The sequence below is a fragment of the Eretmochelys imbricata genome, chromosome 22 (genome assembly GCF_965152235.1).
Source record: "Eretmochelys imbricata isolate rEreImb1 chromosome 22, rEreImb1.hap1, whole genome shotgun sequence".
Lineage (NCBI taxonomy): Eukaryota > Metazoa > Chordata > Testudines > Cheloniidae > Eretmochelys > Eretmochelys imbricata.
Genome location: NC_135593.1, coordinates 13,794,111 through 13,815,027, shown reverse-complemented (window position 1 = coordinate 13,815,027; position 20,917 = coordinate 13,794,111). Strand labels below are relative to the sequence as shown.

The 20,917-nt window shown below is 51.3% G+C and overlaps 1 protein-coding gene across 1 annotated transcript; it reads left to right on the top strand.

Annotated features, from left to right (window-relative positions):
- Positions 1-790: 790 nt before the first annotated feature.
- OAF (out at first homolog) lies at positions 791-20,587 on the top strand. Its single transcript, XM_077839955.1, has 4 exons — positions 791-1,036; positions 18,618-18,752; positions 19,368-19,548; positions 20,313-20,587. Exons 1-4 carry the CDS (start codon positions 791-793, stop codon positions 20,585-20,587), a joined length of 837 nt encoding a protein of 278 aa, XP_077696081.1.
- Positions 20,588-20,917: the final 330 nt, after the last annotated feature.

The window sequence follows — 20,917 nt, the reverse complement described above, 5'->3', positions numbered from 1 at the left end:
GGGGTGTTTGGAGGAGATAGTAATTAGGAAAGAACTGCTCCACAAAGCTGCCTTATTCTCTTTCCCTTCCAACCTCCCTCCCACCGCCCCAGTTTGGCTGCAGGAGCAGCTTGGAATCCCAGCTGGGGAGCAGCTGTGGGCTTGCACTGGTCCTTTAAAGGCGGAGGTGCATTGTCTCTTTAAGTCAGGTCTCTGTGGGTTGTGTTTAGTGAAGGAAGTGACGGGGTGGATTGAATGAAAAGAGAAAAACAGAATCAAAGAGTCCCAAGTAAGGGACAGAGGGAGCTGGGGCAGGGCTGCTGGGGGAAAGGGAAAAGACAGGCTGGACATGGTGGGGTAGCAGGGCAGGAGGAGGAAAGGTGGTTGCCAAGGATCAGGGCACCAGCCCCCGGCACCTCGTGCGGGCTCCCGCCGGTGCACTGGGAGGTGTAAAGTGCAAGCAACAGCCCATGTGCTGTCCAGAGTCCAGGGAGAGAGGAGGAGAGGGGTAAGAGGAGAGGGCTCCGGGGGGTGGAGGAGGGGGAGGAGAGGGCAGAGGGTGCAGCGAGGGGAGCTCCCAGCCCCGGGGGCTCTCTCTGCTCTGCCAAACTTTCAGCCAAAGTTTGGAAACTTCTTGGGGAGGGTTGTCTCGGGAGCCTCCTGTGGGGGGCAGCGGGGTGCCTGGCTGGGGGAGCTCAGGCAGCTAGAGGGGGTGTCGGTGGGCGGAGTCTGGGGGTAGCAGAGGGGGCGAAGCGGGGGACTGGGGCAGGGGGTGCGCAGCCTTCGCCCTCTCTGGCTCCTGCTGCCGGGGATGCGCTCTCAGGGCTGCGGGCTCCCTGCGCTCCTGCTGCTGCTGCGGCTGCTCCCGCTGGCGCCGGGGCCGCTGCCCGGCCGGGCTGGCCCCGGGGCGCTGTCCGAGCTGCGGGTCCGGGTGCGGCTGCCCGATGGGCAGGTGACGGAGGAGAGCCTGCAGGCGGACAGCGGCGCCGACTGCATCAGCCTGGAGCTGCGCAAAGGGGACGGGACCCTCATCACCCTCACCGCCGACTTCCGACAGGTATGGGGGGGCCTCGGACCCCCACAGCGGGGGGCAGGACCCAACATGCGGGGTCAGGGAGCTCGGACCCCCGCATGGGGTGGCAGGACCCAGGATGGTGGGGGCGGGGGGCTCGGATCCCCACAGAGGGGGGCAGGACCCGGGATGGTGGGGCAGGGAGCTCGGACCCCCGCATGGGGTGGTAGGACCCGGGATGGGAGGGGTGTCTCGGACGGTACAGAGGGGGACAGGACCGGGGGGGTCTCAGCCTCTCCCTGCTCCTAGAAAATGATGCATCAGGTCTAGGAGGCTGGAGTGGGTCTTCAGCTCTCCACTCCCAGGGTCCAGGGCGTGTCACGCTGGGGAGGGATTTGGTGACCGCTGAGCCCCACATGGGGCTGGGCCACCTTTGGAGCCCTCAGTAGCTGCAGCAGAGGGATGGGAGTGTGTGGGGGGGTGCATGGACCTTTTGCCCTCTGTGGGGCTGAGGAGCTGGCCCTGCCCCCATTACCACACCAGGGAGAGAGGAGCAGATTTTTGTTCCCTTCCAGGGGCTTGGGGAGAATCCCCCCCGCTGAGTCTGCGTCCCTTCCTTTCTGCTAGCCCAGCAGGGAATGGAGATGGGTAGGGGTCTCACTGTTGGCAGACTGTCCTCTTCCCTTCTGGTACTGGCACATCTCCACTGCCTCTTGGGGATCTGACCCATGGACTTGACCCTTCCTCCTTCCCCAGCACCATGGGAGAACATGCTGCTAACAGCCCTCCCCCTTCCCCTGTCCCCCAACCCTATGGAGAGGAGCTATGGGATAATCCAGAGTGTATTTTGTTTATCTGGCCTCCCTGCTGGGATGGAGCAGATCAAAGGGCTTCAGCCTGGGAATGCTGGACATGACATCTCATGGGAGACCAGTGAAGTGGGCTGAGCGGGTCTGTGTTTATAGAGATTCTCAGGCAAGACTGGCAGGTCAGGAGTCCGCTTTAGATGGGGGAGGTGGAGTGGGGTAGTATTTGTGAGGAAAGGCCTGCCCGCTCTGTAACAAGTTCTGTGCAAGGGTAGGTCCCAGTGTGGTTCTCATTTATACATTTCTCTGTTCTTTTAAAGGCAGATGAATGTCAGTCCCCCACTTTATAGCTGGTGGAAACTGAGATGCAGAGCAGGGAAGGAACTCGACACTGAGGCAGGACAGCAGCAGGGCCAGGGATGGAACCTAGGCCAATGCCCTAATCTTTCCCTGAATCTGTCCCATCTCTGTGAGTGTGGGAGTGTGTTTATCTGTGGTTGGGAGTGATGGAATCCCCCCTGCCTTTAGGAGCTGGGGGCATTTAAATCGGTGAGATGGGATCCCATCTATCTTTTGGAGCTGGGGGGGGCGGGGCAGGGCGCGGTTCTGTCTTAGTAGGATACAGCCTTCCTTATATGTTGTGGGGTAGCCTTTATAGGTTGGGTTGTCTCTGGGTAGAACAGCACTTTGTGGTGTTTCCATCCTTCTGTGGAATTGGATGAGCAATTTCTATCTCCATGTGGGGTGAATCATTGGGATGTGTTGGAGGACTGACCCAGTGAGCTGGGGGCAGAGGAGTGCTCTCCGGGATTGCGGCTGCAGTGAGGGTGAGGAGACAAACTCTGATGTTGGTTGAAGGAAAGGGTGACTTTCCCCTCCTCCCCCACCCCATCCATCTTGGTACAAGAGGGAGTCTGTGCAGGGGAGCTGCCATTCTCTCTAAGATGAAGCGTGAGAGCCCATAGCTCATTGCAGCAGAAGGGAGTGTCTATGCTAGATGGGCTTCTCTGGAGTCTTTGCTAAGCATGAGTGGATGCCATGGATTTTCCATTACACTAAATGGTGCACCGGAAAACGCATTCTCTTTACTGCTTTGTGTAGTGATCAGCTGGGGTGGTTAGTGTATTGTTTTGTCCCAGCCCTTATTTCAGGACTGTTTAGTCTTTTCAAGTGAAAGGAAGCTAAAATCTCAAACGTAATGGGTATCGTGCCCAGATCTCCTTAGAGTCTTGCAGCTATCTGTATGGGCAGTCATGACCCCCTAAACCCCCATGCTCAGCAATGTACAAGATTTTTCACCCCTCTCCCCCATCCACAATACAACATTTGGTCACAAGTCCCTGCTTAGCCTCTTTTCCAGACTATCAAATGGTCCCAGCTGGAGGATCTCAGCCAGTTCCTTGTTGGAGCACATGTCCGAATCTCAACCCACCTCCTTCCCCAGTTGTCACAAGTTAAACCTTCTTCTCTGCAAGGACTAAATGGACCGTGGAATCTGAAATCACATCCCATTCTAATAATGGTCTCTCCATGTCAGGGATAAGGCAAATGGACAGGGGATGGTGGTAGGAGGGAAGTTTGCTGTCCATGCTGTGGGGAAAGATCTTCACTCAGCCAGGTTGCCAAGCCAGCACCTTTCTTCAGCACTGATAAGTTACACTTATGTAAGTATCAGTGATGTGCTGGGAGCTGTATAACACACAGAAGTAAACACCCCCTACCCCAAGGAACTTACACTGTAAAAGACACAGAGAAGATGGGATGCCCTGGGAAGCTCAGAGAAGGGAGTTAAAATCCATAATCAGTCCAAATTGTGTATCACTGCACTTTTTTTTTTTTTTGCCAAGGAAAATCCATGCACTTTCCAGATCCTCTAGACAGACTACGGGGGCTGTGGATACCCCCATGGGAGCTCTGGATACCACGTGGTGAAGTGCCGATGCTGCTGTTCATGCTGGCATCCTTCCCCACCCCTTCATCTCTCCTGAAGATTTGCACTTGAGACTTGTCTGCAAATCTGAAACCTGCAAGAAAACCTCTCCCCATACTCAAAGCACTCAGGGGACAGTTCTTAATTTAACATCAGCTCAGAGCTGGCATGTAATTTTTTTTTTAAATGGCTTCACTGGAACATGGTTAAATGGGGAGGGAGGGGGAGAAAAAAACCCAGCCAGATGTAATGACCTGAGAAATAGAATTTACAATGCCGTGAGAAACCGTGAGAGCTGCCTGCCTGCTGGGGATCCCATCAAGACCTGTTCTCCTGGCCTCTGACAGGCATTACCATATTTAACTCTGTTCTGCAGTGGTGTCCTACTCCATGGTGTTTCACAACTTCCCTTTGTCCGCAAGAAGCCCTTGCATTGTAACCCTCTGGAAGTGCAGATAGGGTTGTTGATTTGGGTTTCTCAGTGTAATTTTGTGATTGCAATGCTGCCAAAATCCTGGCTATTCACACAAATGATTTTTCCAGTTCCCTGGCTTGTGCTGGGGAAGATTCCTGCTTTCCTTCCCACCCACCCGCCCATCTGTTGATGGAAAATGGTAGGTTGTGAAATCAAGAGGAAGGATGGCCCACTGGTTAGGGTGCCAACCTGGGACTTGGGGGACCTGGTCCTGCCATAAACTCTGTGTGCCCCAGTTCCCCATCTGTAAAATGGGGATATTTCCTGATAAAGATCGCAAGGCACACGGATACCGTGCTAATGAGAAGCCATATAAGTACCTAAGCACCATATCTAGAATCATCTCCTTAGGGATACAGTGTGAGCTTGATCCTATGGGACTTTCAAAACTAGACTGGACCTGTGCATTGTATTGTTGGGAACAAGCCTGTACTGTCCCTGGGGAAGTTATTGCACAATCTAATCTGTTGGTTTCTGCTGTGATATGACTATCAACATGAAAACCATTTGCTCAACAATCTCTTTACCTGTGTTAATTGCATGAGGTTCATCTTGATGCAGAGGGGTTCGAGGCTTATGCAGTACATACCTGCATTTACGCCCTGTCTTGAGGCCAGACATGGGACTTTAGCGATGCTTGCCCGTGGCCTCTGCATGAGGTGAATTTGTCTCCAATACAGAATTGAAACTGAAAGTATTTTATAAATCCAATTGACCTTTCGCCACTTCAGTTTACTTCTTGCACTTCATTTATCCTGCCAAATGAAACCCATGATCCGATTCCCACCGACTGCAACTTTTGCCGCAGCAGCACCCCGGGAAACACCCCCAGTGTTCCCCTACTGCCCACCCCTGCTGAGAGGCATGTCAGGGATTGGAAGGATAGTAGCTGCAACACTCTTGTGCTCAAGCAATTCTGCCCCGTGGAGCAGTCTGTAGGCAGCAGTGAGTTAGAGAAGCCCTGGGGCTGCTCGGGATTTACTGGCCATTGGAGCAGCACAGAATCTGGGAGGTAAATACATGGCATTAAAGCAGACTTTCTGAGTGTGGTTAATTTCATGTTCTGGTTCTCCATGGCGGTGAGCTCTGGTTGGAAGGGCATTAGACTGCATCTCCAGACATGTGGATTCTGATCCCGGCTCTGCCACTGAGCTGCGGAGTGACCTTGAGCAAGTCACTTCACCTCTCTGTTTCCCTCTCTGTAAAATGGGGACAATAATGCATTACCCACCTTTATCAACTGCTTTGAGAGCGATGGGTGAAAAGCGCTGTAAATCCTAAGTGTGTATTTCGACAGGTTTCAGAGTAACAGCCGTATTAGTCTGTATTCGCAAAAAGAAAAAGAGTACTTGTGGTACCTTAGTTTGAGCATAAGCTTTCGTGAGCTACAGCTCACTTCATCGGATGAAGTGAGCTGTAGCTCACGAAAGCTTATGCTCAAATAAATTGGTTAGTCTCTAAGGTGCCAGAAGTACTCCTTTTCTTTTTAAGTGTGTATTGTTATTTATTACCAGGCACCAGAGCCTGAGATGTCTGGGTTTTTAGCACTACAGGGGAATTGCTGAAGTAACAATACTTGGTTGCATTTTTGAAGGAATGAAACATTTCTGTTTCTGTTTTATGGCTGGTTATTTAAAAAAACCAATAACCTAAATGTTGAGTCTAAACTACTTGGCAGCTTCTCTGCAGAAGTGGTTGGGTTTTCACACTGCAGCCTGGGAATGGGGTGGGTGGCTTACACTGGAGTCAGCACAAGGATGCAAATAATTCTTTGTCCTTATAATTACTGGCAAATTAGTGCATGGAGCTGCATGTGGAGAGGGCAGTCGATTTTAACCCTTGCAGTGCTAGGAGCTTCAGGTTGCCAACAGGCTGCTGCTGTTGTATTCAAGACAAGTAATTATTTGGAAAAAATAAGATTCATACAAGAACCAAGACAAAAATTATGCAGTGCCAGAGTGGTACCTGTATTTATATGCTTCTGACACTTAGCAAGTGCTAGGAGCCTACAACAGGAAATTTAACACATTCCATCAGCCGTGCTTGCTGAGAACACTTGGTGTCATCTAGTGGGATAAAGTAACTAATGCTGATGTATTACAAAGGAGTGGCCAACAAACTGTAGAGACAATGGTTTGAGAAAGAAGGCTGAAGTGGTTTGGGCATGTTGTATAGGTGTCAGGGAAAAAACCATATTCCTAGACAAGCCTTTGCCTTGATACCACGTGGTGGAAGACGGAAAAGAGAGGGACAACAAATGACATAAGAAAAAACCCATTGAGAAAGATGCCGCTGTCATAGAAGCAGACTACACTGGAGCAAGAAACGTGGCACTAGACAAATAGTGGAAATGCTGGATTGTCTTGTGTCACAAGGCACGAGAACATCGCATCTACTGTTGTTGTCTGTGCTTAAGGTCGCTGCCACATCTGGGCTTCATTGTGCCAGGTACTGTACAAACATGGAGTAGATGATAGCCTCTGTCCCCAAAAAGTTTATGCATTCACTTTGGGAAACCTGCTCTTCCCAAATTTCCTCCCCCATGGAGGAAACTATCCTAATTAATGCTGATAAAATCGTGGAAGGGATATTAAACCTCTTGCTTCAGGGCTTAAGCTGGCCTCTGACTTTAGAGATGAGGATGAGACCTAATGTGGAGGGGCAGTTCATCCTACATCTGTTACTGCAGGGATCTTGCACCTGCCCCTGAAGCAGCTGGAGCTGGCCACTGTCACTGGCAGGAGACTGGCCTGGATGGTCCTTGGGTCTGATCCAGCCTGGCGATTCCTGTATTCCCCTAGGAAACTTGTCACCTGTAGCCAGGTGTAGAATTTGGGGGATATAAAGTGTTCAGACAGCTAAGGATTGGGGCAGGAGGCTGTTGTTTTATTTGGGGTGCGCTCACTCCCTTGCTTGTGTGTGTACAACTGTGACCAGCAGGCATAGGCAGGGGTGCTGGAACAGTTTTTATAGTGAGGCTTCTGAATGCCATTGAACAAAACCATACACCCTGCATATGAGGGAAGCCATGCATTTGGTTGCTATTATTACTTCAAGCCAGGGGGCACTGCCTTACCGTGAGCCTCCCTACTTCCATTTGGAGAGGGAGAATGTGTAGCAATGTTATAAATCCTGCTCTTGGGTTGCTAGAATGCACAGTGTCACTGTCTGGACCCTCTCCCATTTAGCTGCACTGTACTATAATTGCCTCTGTCCTGGGATGTGATCTCCAGCTCTCTGGCTGAACCTTTTTCAACGCTTCAGAGGCATTGTTTCACAGAAATCTCTGCAGTCGGAGCCTTCAGAGGCATGATTTTCAACAGCAGAATCCAAGATGCAGAACAGTGCTGTTCCAGGGTGCACTTTTCAAAGGCTTCCTAATGGTGCTCTGGGACTCTGTCAAAGAACAGATGACACCAATTCCCTGCAAGTTACTGTGAGATAATAGGAGGCTTTTTAACTCTCTCCATAGGAGGGATGGAGCAATTTGGGAGTTGTAACCAGGCAGACTAGAAACCACGATTCAAGCTCTCCACAGGTCTCCCTCTGTGACGTTAAACATTAGAGAGTTTATGCATTATTAAAATATGTATTTTCTAGGGATTTGGTATTGGAAGGGGGCAGTTTACTAGAATTCTGAGTTGGTGGTTATCCTGGGGCGTAGTGTTGCCATCTGAAAACGCTGTATTTTAATCAAGCCGATCACTTGAACAGCAAGAATGATTGTCTCTTTTATCTGATACTGTATATTGATCTGGTAAGCTGAGCACGGGACTGGAAGGCCACAACTTCTGAGTTCTAGTTCCACTTTTGCCACTGATTGACTGCCTGTCCACCTCGTTTTGTAGGTGTCGAGCATGAGATGTTTAGAGCTTGATTTTTTTTTGAGAGAGAGAGAGCGAGAGAGAGAGAGGTGCTGAGCACCCACAGCTCCCATTGACTTCACTTGGAGTTCCAGGTGCTCACTACTTACCAAATCAGACCCGTTACTGGGTACCAAAAATGGAGGCATCTGAAATTACTTACCACGCTTGCAAATGTGGCCTTAACCTCTCAACCACAAAGTCCCTCTTTGTAAAGCATTGTTCTTATCTAGAGTACAGTACCTCACATGGATTTCATGACGATCCATCAGTTAATGCTTGTAAAGTGTTCTGAAAATCTAAAGCACTGTGCAAGTACTAAGCGTTGTTTGTTTATTTCAAACAACTGTGCAGTAACTGGTCCAACTTTCCGTTACAAACAAGGGACTCTGGTTGCTTTGAGTTTTACCCACACAACCCAGTTAGACCATTTCTACCTGGAGAATGTGATAGAAGAATAACACCCACTATCGCTACACTAGCCAAATTCTGCTTTTGCATCTATCTGTCTTGGGTACTTACCTGGAACCTATTACCCTGGTATCTCAGCATCTCACAACCCTTGATATATTTATCCTCCTAACCCTGCTGTGAGGCACAGCAGTGTTGTTATCCCCGTGTTACAGATGGGCAACTGAGGCACAGAGAGGCTAGGTGACTTGTTCATGGTCAAACAGGGTAGAGCAAGGAATTGAAGTCAGGTATCCCAAGTCCCTGGATAGTACCCTAATCAACTTCCTTCCTCTGTGTGGACGTACGCAGTCCCCCTTTCCGCTCAATAGGAGCCAAGTATGTGAATCACTGTCCTAAAAGCTTTAGTTTCTTGAGGACTGGTTTGCTCCACTCAACGTGGAACTAAGAGGCTCCGCTCAGATCTAGCCAGCCTCGGTCCTTAGTCCCTGTTGGGACAGGTTGACAGCAATGGAGTGTGCCTTGCACCTGGAAAAGAATGTGAACCAGTCACTCCGTGATCTGCACAAGCTGGCAACTGACAAGAATGACCCTCATTTGTGTGACTTCATTGAAACCCAGTCTGAATTGCCCTCTCATCCCAGAAGATAGTCACTATAGGAGAGGGACGAGGCCAGGTTTGAGGAAGAAGGAGATGGAATGAGGAACGAATAAGTGGAGGACAAGGGGGCTCCTCTAAACAGGATGTCCTCTAGGGAAGTGTAATAGGGGTCAGTCACTGCAGGAGCACCTCCTCATGGCCAGCTGTGGCAGCTCTTTCCCTCTGGTGCCCCATGCTGACCGTCACTCCGTCACTGGGGTGGTCTCTCTTCTGTAACTCGGCTCTCCAGCCTTGTCACGATATTAACGTCCACCAATTTTAAGGTAACAAAGCTCAAAAAACAAAAGTCCACCAAAGGACTCCTAAACCTTATACCAGGTCTGCAGCCCCTGACTCTGGGCCCAATGATCACCGCATCCATCCAGGCTCTGAATTATCTGTATCTCCTTATGTCAGGGGGCTTTATGCCACCTTCCCGGTGGTTGGTAGAGGAACCCAGGCCCTCCCTCTGCTCTAGGTTCCAGCCCAGAAATCCTGTAACCAACAGCCAAAGACTGCAAATTTCTACCCCTTGCGGCAGTTTCCCTGGACTTCTTCCTACTCAGCCTTCTCAGGCTTTCTTCCCTGCAACTTCTTGCGTTGACCCTTCTTTCAGGGCTAGGATCCCTGGGCTTTATTCTCCCCCTGGGTTTCCTCCTCCCAACTTCTCTGCTCCCAGGGAATGACTGCAGACTGCCTCCCTGTAGCCCCCTTCTGAGACAAACTTCCTTCTTTATCAGAACCAGCCTGCTCTTGCCCTGCTGGATTTCATGATCAGCTGAGCGCGGCTGTCCCTCCTGGTACAGCCAGGTGGTGTAACTGGCCTCGCAGGCTCACATTAACCCATTCTTGGCCTTGGTGGGCTACATGCCCCACCATATGGCGCAAGTACGGGCAGTCTGGGCCTGGGGGACCTGCTGCACCTCTCTCATGGGGCAAAAGGGCTTCCCCCCAGGGCAGGGATGTGGCGACGGCATAGCAGTTAGGAGGAGCTCTAGGGCTGCCTGTTCTTTAGCTCTGCCAAGCAGTGTGAAACCAAATTCTAAACAATGGTAGTAACTGTACTAACCGCACCTAGGTTCAGACTCACGGGTCAGGGCCAGGGGTTGACAGCACCTCCTGAAAGGGTTAATGTGGAGAGCCCTTGAGAGAGAGTATCTGGGGAGGTTCAGGTGGCCTGTTGGAACTTGTTCCCATGCCGGGAAGTTTTACAGAAATCCCCGGCTGGTAACTATACTGTGCCCTCCATTGACTTGGCCAGAAACTCACTCAGCGCTGAGTCACCTCACTCCTCTGGCAGGACCAGTAGTGAGGGGGCTGGGGTTGCAGTCAGTAGGAGGAGCAATTACCGTCACCACTCTCTGCACTTCTGTAATACTACAGAGTTTACAGTCGTGTTTCTCAGTAACCTCTACTGGGGTATATTTGCACCCAGGGCTCTGCACCTTCTATCAGTTGGGTCTCATTGCAACAACTGGCGTCCCTTGAGAAACAGTGATGGGATTCTGGCAACTACTGGTTTTAGAGGACCAGCCGCTGTGTGACCCATCCCTGCTCAGCAAGTCATGAAGCTCAGGGTTTAGCTGATCGCCATATTTGGGGTCGGGAAGGAATTTTCCCCCAAGGCAGATTGGCAGAGGCCCTGGGGGGGGTTTCGCCTTCCTCTACAGCGTGGAGCACGGGTCACTTGCTGGAGGATTCTCTGCGCCTTGAAGTCTTTAAACCATGATTTGAGGACTTCAGTAGTTCAGACATAAGTTAGGGGTTTGTTACAGGAGTTGGTGAGTGAGATTCCTTGGTCTGCGTTGTGCAGGAGGTCAGACTAGACGATCATAATGGTCCCTTCTGACCTTAAAGTCTATGATTCTATGATTAAGCCCAGAATCCATATGAGGCCTAGAAGCTGTTTCACCTGGCTGCCGTGGGCAAGAAGCCAGCGCAGTCACCATCCGTGCGACCCCACAGGTGAGCTGTGGTTTCTCTGCTAGGCTGAACACGTGGTCTGTGGCATTGTTCTGAGAAGGAAGGTCCAAGGCAGTGACCCCAGCTGGGCTTAGGACTTAGAATCTGCTCTCATGGGGTCTGTCTACACTGCAGCTGGGGTCTAGCTTCCCAGCCCACGTAGACGGACTAAAACTAGCAGTGCAGACAGTGTAACTCAGCCCACCCAATCCCCTGGGTCTGAGTTTGGGTGGCTAGCCCTGAGTCTCCACTAGAGCCACGGCATCCACACTGCTATTTTTAATGCTCAAGCTTGAGTCCAGCTAGCGTGAGTCTGTCTACGCAGGCTGGAAGGCTCACCCCCAGCTGCACTGTAGACAATACCGCTGGAGCCTTAATCCTCTAACCACATCTCTGCCCTGGATTCTGCCCGGGTCTCCCTGCTGGCTCGCTGTAAAGACTTAGCCACTATAGGCGAGAGGCCTGAGCCCAGCAGGAGGCAGCCGTGGCTCTGAGGAAATTGGTCGCCAGTGCGGCACAAGGATCCTCATTCTAGACTCTGAGACTTCCGGGGTGGGAGTTGGATAGTGGCAGGTGAGGACATGCAGGGCCAACATCCTGCTGTTTCTGACGCAGTGAAGCTGGGGGCGGTGGGTGAAACATGGTTTATTGAGATCCATCTCAGGCCACCAGGCTAAGGCCTTTCCGATTCTGCTAATGGAGTATTGGGAAAGGGAAGGGCTGGCAGAGGAGCGCAGGGCCCTCGCCAAGCCTGGCCTGTAGAGTTCACAGGGAGAACTCTGGAAGGGGAATAATGCAGGTCGGTGCGGGGTGGGAGGGCACTGCTGTTGTCTCATGGACAATACAATGGAAGGGGCATTTAATCCGTGAAGACCCCCTCTGATATCCTGCCTGCATCTGCTCCCCCTCTTGTGTGATCTCCTTTCCCACTGCTCTCCTTCTCCCAACCCCTCTCTGCCCCATTTCCCTGCCCTGTTACCCCCTTCTTCTCTATCCCTCTTCCCCCTCCTTTCTCTGCTGCAGGATCTCCCTGGCCCTCCTGTACTTTCTTTCTCTTTGCCCCCACTTTTCTTTTTCTCTGCTTCATCCCTAGCCTTTTGTCCCACCTATGAGCCCCTTTAATGAAGATGCTTGCAGCAATCCAGACAAGAGGCCCTCTGGTTCCCTTGGCTCTGGCCACATGGAGACTACGGTCTACAAATCACCAAGCGCACACAGCTGGGTAGATAAATATTTAGATTGGCTTGGCAGCAGGGCTGGGTCACAGGCACTCTGGTGTAATGGGAACGAGCTCACAGAGGAGGGGAAATATATTGAAGATGCACACAAAAAGACCAAACAACAGCAGGAGAGGAGCCGGGAGTGTGTGTCTGAGGATGATCCAGGATGAGACAGGGTCTGAGAGAGCCGGGGGCTTTGTTAGTTTGTGGCCCCCACTCTCCTGCAACTGTACTTGGCATTCCAGCCTGTTGTGTCCATGTGGGGTCAAACCCACACTGATTCACCCCCCCCCCCATGCAATCCCGTTGAAACCCCTGGCATCACGGACAGGGGCATAGATTGAATCAGAATCCAGCCCTACGTGTTAAAAGTGTAATCTCACATTTCCTTCCCCTCTTCCTGGGCATCGGGGCTAAATTCGTCTGAGGTGTAAGCAGGCTCCTGCCACTGACTTCAATCCTAGACCACTGGGTCGGGTGATCTTGTGCCTGCATCTACCAACCCTGAACTTGCTCCTCCATCTCTTATGAAGAGATTCTCCATCTTGCCCAGGTGCACAGATTCCCAGGTGCATTTGTGTAACTGCTCCTGCTGTGGTTTCATGGCAGGGTTTGAACCTGGGATCATCAGTGCTAAAATCATGAGCTTCATCCACTTCCGCTAACGGCTTACAGCTGTTAGATGCAGCAATAGACTCATGGACTAGCCGTTAGAAAGACAAAGACCCACTTACTGATGTACACGTACCTCTGGGTAGGTAGATCCCGAAGAATTCGGCAGCCCCGCAACGTCTCCATGTCAGTCTGCAAATCTTACCTTCAACCTGGGGATTTAATTTTTTTCTAATCCCTTGCCCATGGGCAGCTAAACTTCCAGATTTCATTGTCTGGCAAATATATATAATGTGGCTGTCTCGCTGTCAGCCTTGGGTCTCATTTTTCTCGAGTAAATTAAAATGAAATCATTCTGTTTGGGACTGTTGGGATTTTCATTTTTATTTGCTGGAGCCTCACTCGGCCTTGCATGTCATGGGAGGGCAAAGCGGAAGAGATCAAATCAAAACCACTGGGCCTAAATTTAGAAGACTCTACAGTGAATCTGGGCCATACCACTGGGGCCAGGTTTAGACAAGAACCTTCTCATTAGAGTAATTGAAAAACAGGATGAATTATTTTCCCCACGAACATTTTTGTGCAAATTTCATCCTTTCTTTTTTTCCTGGGTTAAAATTTGAAATATTGGCAGTTTCCCTCTACCCTACTCCCCCCTGCCCCCCTCTCCCCCATTGTGCTGGTTCATCCATAGCCTCAGGCTTCTAATTCCAGATCTCAGGAAAGATCATCGTGCTATGCTTTTTATTTTGGAAATGATACTTTCAAATCTTGCTCTTGAAGACCCAAAAGACCACAGCAGCCTCTAGCTCTGAGCCTTTAAAGCGACTGTGAGTCATTTCAGGGGTATCCCCTGTGCATGGTGGGTTGCCAGTCAAGCCCGAGGACTGAAAGCAATGATAAAAAATTATCAAGTCCGTGGACTAATTGGATTTTTTTTCTTTTAAATTTCCTCTATTTCCTGCTCCTCTTGTTCAGTTTCCATTTAATAAATACACCCAGCAAAATCCCTGCTACGGCCATTGGAAGGGAGCCATATCTCTGTCTGCAGCTGTTCTTTCAGCTGTCCAGATGTGCCCTGAATTCCACATCCTTTTGTTTTCTGTACGTGGGAGAGGCGACAGTGAGTAAGTTGAGGAATGTATGAACTGGCCCGGATGGTAGCCCCAGAGAGGACATTGCTCAGAGCTTTGATTCCTGCTCTGGATGAAAGGAGGTCTCATCCCAAACCTTGTGAGCCAGGTAACGGGAATGCCCCAGAGATCCTAACGGGAAAGGTCTTCTCAGCAGCTTGGCGTGCCTCTTCCTGGTCAGTGCGGCTTCTGCCCACACTCCCATGGAGGTTGGTCTTAACCGCTGTGTTCTTTGGTGGATTCCAAAGGAAGTGAACAGTGTTCTGCTCCTCTGCTAGGGAAATGCTGCCTCTGTGACATGATCATTCCTTCTGTAAGTGAATTTAGCTCTGGAGAATGGTGCCAGATTAACAGCCAGGACACAGAGAATCTCTATCCATAGAACAGATACAGCAAAGAAAATAATGAATGCAAGCTTTCCACCCCAGCCCATCCACACGCTGGCCTGCTAATATACCTCCATCTCGACCTGGGAGAGACTCCTCTATGGATGAGAATTCAGTATCCGTGATCCATTCAGTCCTTGGCCTTGCTGCTGAAGTGCCCAGTGTGGGTGTTTAATTTAGTTTCCAATGTGACTGTGTGGTTTTTTGGTTTGTTTTTTGGTTTGTTTTTTGTGATGCAGACATCCGTCCCCTAGGGACTGGACTGTGGTCACACAGGCAACCATGGACTTATGCTGCTGCTCCAGCAGTGAAATGCTCCTGCATCTCCCATTACCAATCTCCCTGTGATACCAAAACATGAAAAAAGAGCCTTTTTCATGGAGAGTATCCTGTCTCTTTCCTCCTACTTCTCAGGAGCTGGCTTTTTTCTCTCTGTGTGCAATACATTCTTACTAGTGATGTTCCAAAGGAATGAGTCCCCTTTACCTCTCCCTCCTGCCAAGGACTTGAATGCCCTCAAAGCAAAGAGCCAGCTCTTCCTATGGCATAAATTGGCATAGCTTCATAAAGTCAATGGAGCCTGTTCTGACTTACACCAGATGTGGCTCTGGCCCAGAGAGCTTTTTCATATAGAACGAGGTTGTTGTGAGCCCTCAGTGGAGGAGCTAAGCGCCGGTGTCCTGAGCTGAACTTTGACGCATAGATGACTTCTTAAACAGATGCAGGCCCTAGCTGCAGGGATCATGGGCTGGAATTCTCTGGCCTGGGCTATGCAGGAGGTCAGATGAGATTTGTCATAATGGGTCCCGTCTCGCCTTAAAATCTATGAATTTCGTCTCTGCTCTGCCATTCGTTGGATCCAGAGATGAGCATCCTGTTGGCTGGCCCGTAGACCCACATGCCCTGAGGCCAATTGCCAGAGAGTGGGTGGGGAGGAGCCTGAGTAGAATCAAGATAGCAGAGTCCACGGTAGATAGTGCGGCTTTGCCATGCTGGGAAGAGCATGTCAAAAGTTTTTCTTGTGCACTGAGCTGACGGGGAGGGGGATTTACCTTGTTTAACAGCTTGCTGATGAGGTGAGGGCCTGTGCTGCAATGATGGCCCATGATATTTTTAGTTGTTGATGGCTAGGAGCTGTGACCAGCTGCCCCCGCAGGGCTATGATTACAGCTCAAAGATAGCAACTTGGAGGAAAAATGCGCCTCTCAGTTTGTACATAGTGTGAAGAGGCAGGATGCGGTGTCAGATGTTTGTCCTTCCTGCGAGGAATGGTCGCTCTTTGAAGCCAATGGACGGTGGGGGGAGGGAGGGAAGAGGAATCTTTCCATTGACTTTGCTGACCAGAGGGGTAAAGGTTCTGGATGCTCAAAAGCCACGGGGAGACTAAGTGGCAAACTCCCCACCTCTCCAGTGTTCCTCGCTAGCACAGCTCTGCTGCAGCTACACTGCCATCAATCTTCCCCTAGCAGCAGCTGCTCCCAAGGAAAGCCCCAAGGATTCGTCAAGGGCCAGAAGATGGACCATGTGGCCAAAAAGTCCTTCCCCCCACCCCCAGTCCACCCACTCTCTGCCCCTTCCACAGGTCTAGGGTCCACACCAAGGCAAAGATCTCTTCAGATTTGGAATGTGGAAGGGCTGTGGACAATGCTGCAAAGCAATCGGAGCCCTCATTGCAAAACAGTGAGGTGGTGACTCCAGAGATCAGTTGGCAGCTCCATGAACGTGTGAGCATTGCTGTCCTAGTCTGACAGAGTAGCAGACCGGCGGAGCTATCTTTGATTTGCCCTCTCTAGGGGCAGAAGGTCTGTGGCAGTAATAAGGCAATGAGCACATTGTCAAACCCTAGATAGAGAACACTGCCAGCTAATGAAGATTCTCCTTCAGCTTGTGTTCTATGCCTGAGAGCCTGGGGCGGATACCCCAGTTTCTATCCCTATCTTGTGTGGTTTAGCTGGCAAGGATGATTTGTGACCCACAGACTTGATACCATGTAGCAAAGCCTGTTTTATTTGCATACTGTAATCCGATTGGATGAGTGTCATAAATTCTGAGTTTTGTATTATGTTTAAAGTGATGGGGTTGGAAATATTTCTCGGCCTGGACGCTGGCGTTGAGTTGGCTGCCTTCTTTATTTTTGTTTTTGTAACGCTTTAAGAATCCCATTCCCCTGGCTGGGACACGATTTGCATCACAGGAGTGAAATATGACTTTTTACTTTGGTCCTTCCTAGCAATGAGATTTGCCCCATCCCCACCTTCTGCCTTTGCTCCATCCATGGAACAACTAATCTTTGATGCCCAGCAGAGGTTCATGTCTAGCGCTGTAACTAATGGATGCTGGGGGTCATGGGATCTGTTTAAATGTTTCCCCTTCGCTGATGCTGCTAAGACGTGACCAGGTGACTCATCCCTCTCATGGGTCTCTGGTGACGTCCCAAGGGACACTGAGCCGGATGCTTTCCTGTGAGCTATTTCTACCATAGCAACATCAGTTCCACTGTATGTGCATCCAGCAGTTCTCCTTTCCAGTTTCCTCTGGGTGACTCAGAACTCCCTCCGCGCCCACTTGCTCACTGCTCTCCAGAGGAAACCTCTGTCGCCCCCCACTGCTATCCATAGGTTTTCCCACAGCCCGCTCCCCTTGCTGTCTTCTGCGATGGCATGTCCCATGCTCCTGCAGTGGGAAGGAAACCACGGCGAGTGATGGCTGAGGTGGGGTGCACTGTCACATGGGATGTAGGTGGAGGATGTACAGTAGGAAGTGAGGGAGTTCTTTCCTAGTAGATATGGGTGGGGAATTTGGGGGTGCAGGAGTGGGATATAATCTGTGGGATATTGGGGTGCAACATTGAGCAGTGACGGATGGGAAATGGGGTGTCCTCTCATGTGGTGCAGGTCTGGGATGTACCAGTGAGGTGTCTGTTCCTGGAAGAGATGGGGAGGAATGAAGCATCCCATCCCCAAAGGCGCAGGTGTGGGGTGCCCCCTATACAACAGTGGGGTATATCTAATCCCCATTGTGTCTCTCCATTTCATTCCTTGTCCTTTCTCTCTCTCACTCTCCCTTCATTTCGCTGTAGTCTCTTACTCACTTCCTTCTGGTCACACTTCACTGGCTGCTGCCAGGACCGGCTGCGTGTCAGTAACAGGAAGAAGTATGAAACCTGCTGTTAACACCATCAATAACTGTCTCAATGGAGAAGGGTGGGAGGGGAGAAGGGAATCTGTAATCCCTTGCCACCTCACTGACATTTTCTTTACAGGCACTGGAAGGAGAAGCAGCTGCAGGCATTTACCCCCGGGGAGCTGTTTCTTGTCTTTAACCCACTCCTTCCCTTCCAGGCCACTGCTGCTTCTCTGAGTCAAAGCCAAGCTGCTGCACACAGCAGTAGGGTTGGGTACTCTTCAGGATAGCACCCCTCCTGGAGGGAGATGGATCCACAGGGAGAGCTTCCCCTATCTAAGGGCCAAAACACAAGCATTCTGGGCCCAACCAAAACAGGAAAGAATGGGGCACTCGTTGGAAGGGCACCCCCTATTGGTGGGGGAAGCTGAGGATCATTGATTCATAGGAGAAACTGGCAATCCCTAGAGAGTCAGTGTCACTTCTTGGTATGGAAAAGGCATAGTATGAGACAGGTGTATGTGTAACACACCTAACTGGGGGCTCTGTCTGCCTCTAGTGGTGGCTGGTCCATAGATAGCGGTTGATAGACCTGCTACCGCCTTGGCTGAAAGTTTTTAACCCAGTTCAATTCCCCGCGTTACTGGGTGGGTTGTCGGTAGTGGGGATTGAACCTGTGATCTCTGGAGGTAAAGGCATGAGCCTCTATTGCAAAAAGAGCCAGCTCTGTTAGCTGGGGTTGCCACATACTCGTCAACCTATCTGTGGCCCCGCCACCACTAAAGGGGGACAGCGTCCCACTGAATGGGCTGCGGGTGGTTCAGGGAGGGGAGCCCATTTCTCTCTGCTCCTCCTTCGCGTAGCACCAGGGATGTTCTCACAGATGTGCAATGGAAGGAGGAAAAGGAACGGGGTGGTTGGGCATGCACATCTCCCCCGACCCAGTGAGGTATCATTGGGCACCTTCTCCCCTGAAGGAGGTTTGCACTCCCCCCGCCAGTCCCTGAGGATATGGGCCAGAGGACTCTGGTAAACTTTTGTGGTTTGTTTTTGTTTTTTTGTCAGGAGGTGAAGATTTTCCGTGCTCTGATCCTGGGGGAGTTGGAGAGGGGCCAAAGCCAGTTCCAGGCACTCTGCTTTGTCACGCGGCTTCACCGCAACGAGATCATCCCCAGCGAGTCCATGGCAAAGCTGCGGCAGGTGAGGGGCAGCCCCACATGTGATCCCTGGTCTCTTGGAGCGATGTGCTTTCCTGTAGGGATAAAAGCCAGTCAGGGCCCCTAACCTTTTCAGGTACCGGTCCCAATTTAGTAACCTCAGATCACTGGCCCAGCCAACGGTCACCATTTCCCAGTGCGTGCTGCAACCAGCAATGGCTGCCCTTAACCCTAGGCTAGCACAGCCCCTATTCCATCAGCGGGGAAGAGGATAGCAACAGGGGCCAGGAGTGGCCAAGACCTCCAGTTTGCCCCCCCTCTAAATAGGCAGCACCCCCCATGCTCCTTACTGAGGTGTCTATTCAATGCCATCTCATGGAGAAGAGCGCCACCTACTGAATTGCCAACACTTCCAGCAGCCCCTGGAATTTCTCTGGAGTCTCATTCAAGTGCCGGGCAGGCCCAGCCCTGGCGTAGCTTGGAGGTCAGCTGGGAATCCCAGCACAAGACAGGCCAGCCGCATGCCTTTTCTTAGGTTTGCATAAAATACTGATGTCCCAAAAGAGCTAATCTGGGGGGGAGGGGAAGAAGACGCTGACAATACTTGTTACCCATAATGCAGCAGGAATTAGATTCGAAGTAACTTTCTCCTCGCCAGAAAAACCCCAAGACGGTGCGGCAGGCGGAGGAGGTGCGTGGGCTGGAACATCTCAACATGGACGTAGCAGTCAACTTCAGCAAAGGGGCCCAGCTGAGCCCCCACATTCACAATGTCTGCACAGAGGCCAAAGAAGCTATTTACACCCGAGAAGAAGACGTTAAATTCTGGCTGGAGAAAGGTAAGAATCTCCTTCGGCACTGGGCCCGCTAATGCTCAAACGGCAACCTGGTCTGCAAGCCACTACGATCTCCCTCTCTGCATTGTTGGTGGATAATCTGGTTCATGTCAATCCCTTTCACATGCAGCTGGAGTCTTGGTGCACACAGATCCTTTGCATGCCAGTGGATAACTGGGTGCACACAGATCCCTTGCACACTGCCTGGGGGAGGACTAGTGGTTAATTTGCTACACATCTGTTTTTCACATGCTGCTCTTCTAATGAATCCAAGCTGAGCATGTTATTTTCTGGGGCCACATCTCCCTAGTGTGAGACCCTGCTCCTCCCACGGCCCTACCTAGTTCCACATCCTAAACCTGCCTGGGCACAGTTATCAGATCTTGTCCCCTGGGCACGAGAAGAACATTCAGTGATTTATGCCGAGGCCATAAGCCAAGTGCAGGGAAGGCAATTAGTGCTAATTAAAGGGGTAGCTTCTGTGATTTGGACACCTGTCCAATGGGAACTGGGCTGAGCCCCCACAAACCTCGTGTCAGAGAGGGGCTTACTGAACAGCCTGTCTCTTTCAGTCACTACCTATAACCTGGGCCAGATCTGAACTGGTGCCTTACAGGGGAGAAGGCCTATAGCCTATTCCCAGCCCCCCGAGCCACCTAGCCTGCCTGCTTCTGCATGGGCCAGTCTCCTAATGATTCTCCTCCGATGCACCATAGCAGGAGGCAGCATCCTAAGCCAGGTGTGTGTCTCTCCCTTTCCTCCCCCAGGGGTGGATGGCTCCATGTTCGAAGTCTTGCCCCAGTCGGCCGACCTGCCCGACCTGCAGCGCTGCAAGCAGTGCTTGGACCGCTGGAAGCCCTGCATCTGCAGCTACTCACTGAGCATCGAGTGGTACCCGTGCATGCTCAAATACTGCAAGAGCCGCGATGCCAGTGGCAAGGTCTCCTCCTACAAGTGCGGCATCCGCAGCTGCCAGAAGGGCTACAGCTTTGACTATTACGTGCCGCAGAAGCAGCTGTGCCTATGGGATGAGGAGACCTAGCGGGCCCCGGCCAGGCCTTTCCACGTGGCATCTCTTCTGCCTCCCGCTGTGACACTCTGGGTGGAGCTGGCTGCCTGGAGGGGGAGTTGGGCCATGGAGGTGCCTTGTGCCATGAAGGATTTGTGTATGCCTCTTTCCTTCCCACTCCTCTGGGCCCCCTAATGCTGCCTCACACTGTGAAAACTGGCTCACCGTGCCATGTATTAAGAGTGCCCTGCCCAGCTCCTATGGGCATCACTCACCTATGGCAATATGGGCCCAGAAGGGGGCAGGGGGGAGGAGCTTTCGTGGGTGGGAAGAGGTTCGTTTTGATCTAGCAAGTTTGCCCAG

Excerpts from the sequence above, each read along its gene's own strand:
- OAF (XM_077839955.1), top strand. The coding sequence starts at position 791 with ATGCGCTCTCAGGGCTGCGGGCTCCCTGCGCTCCTGCTGCTGCTGCGG. Across the intron at positions 1,037-18,617 it reads TCACCGCCGACTTCCGACAG|GAGGTGAAGATTTTCCGTGC; the intron begins GTATGGGGGGGC and ends TTTTTTTGTCAG. Across the intron at positions 18,753-19,367 it reads CCATGGCAAAGCTGCGGCAG|AAAAACCCCAAGACGGTGCG; the intron begins GTGAGGGGCAGC and ends TCTCCTCGCCAG.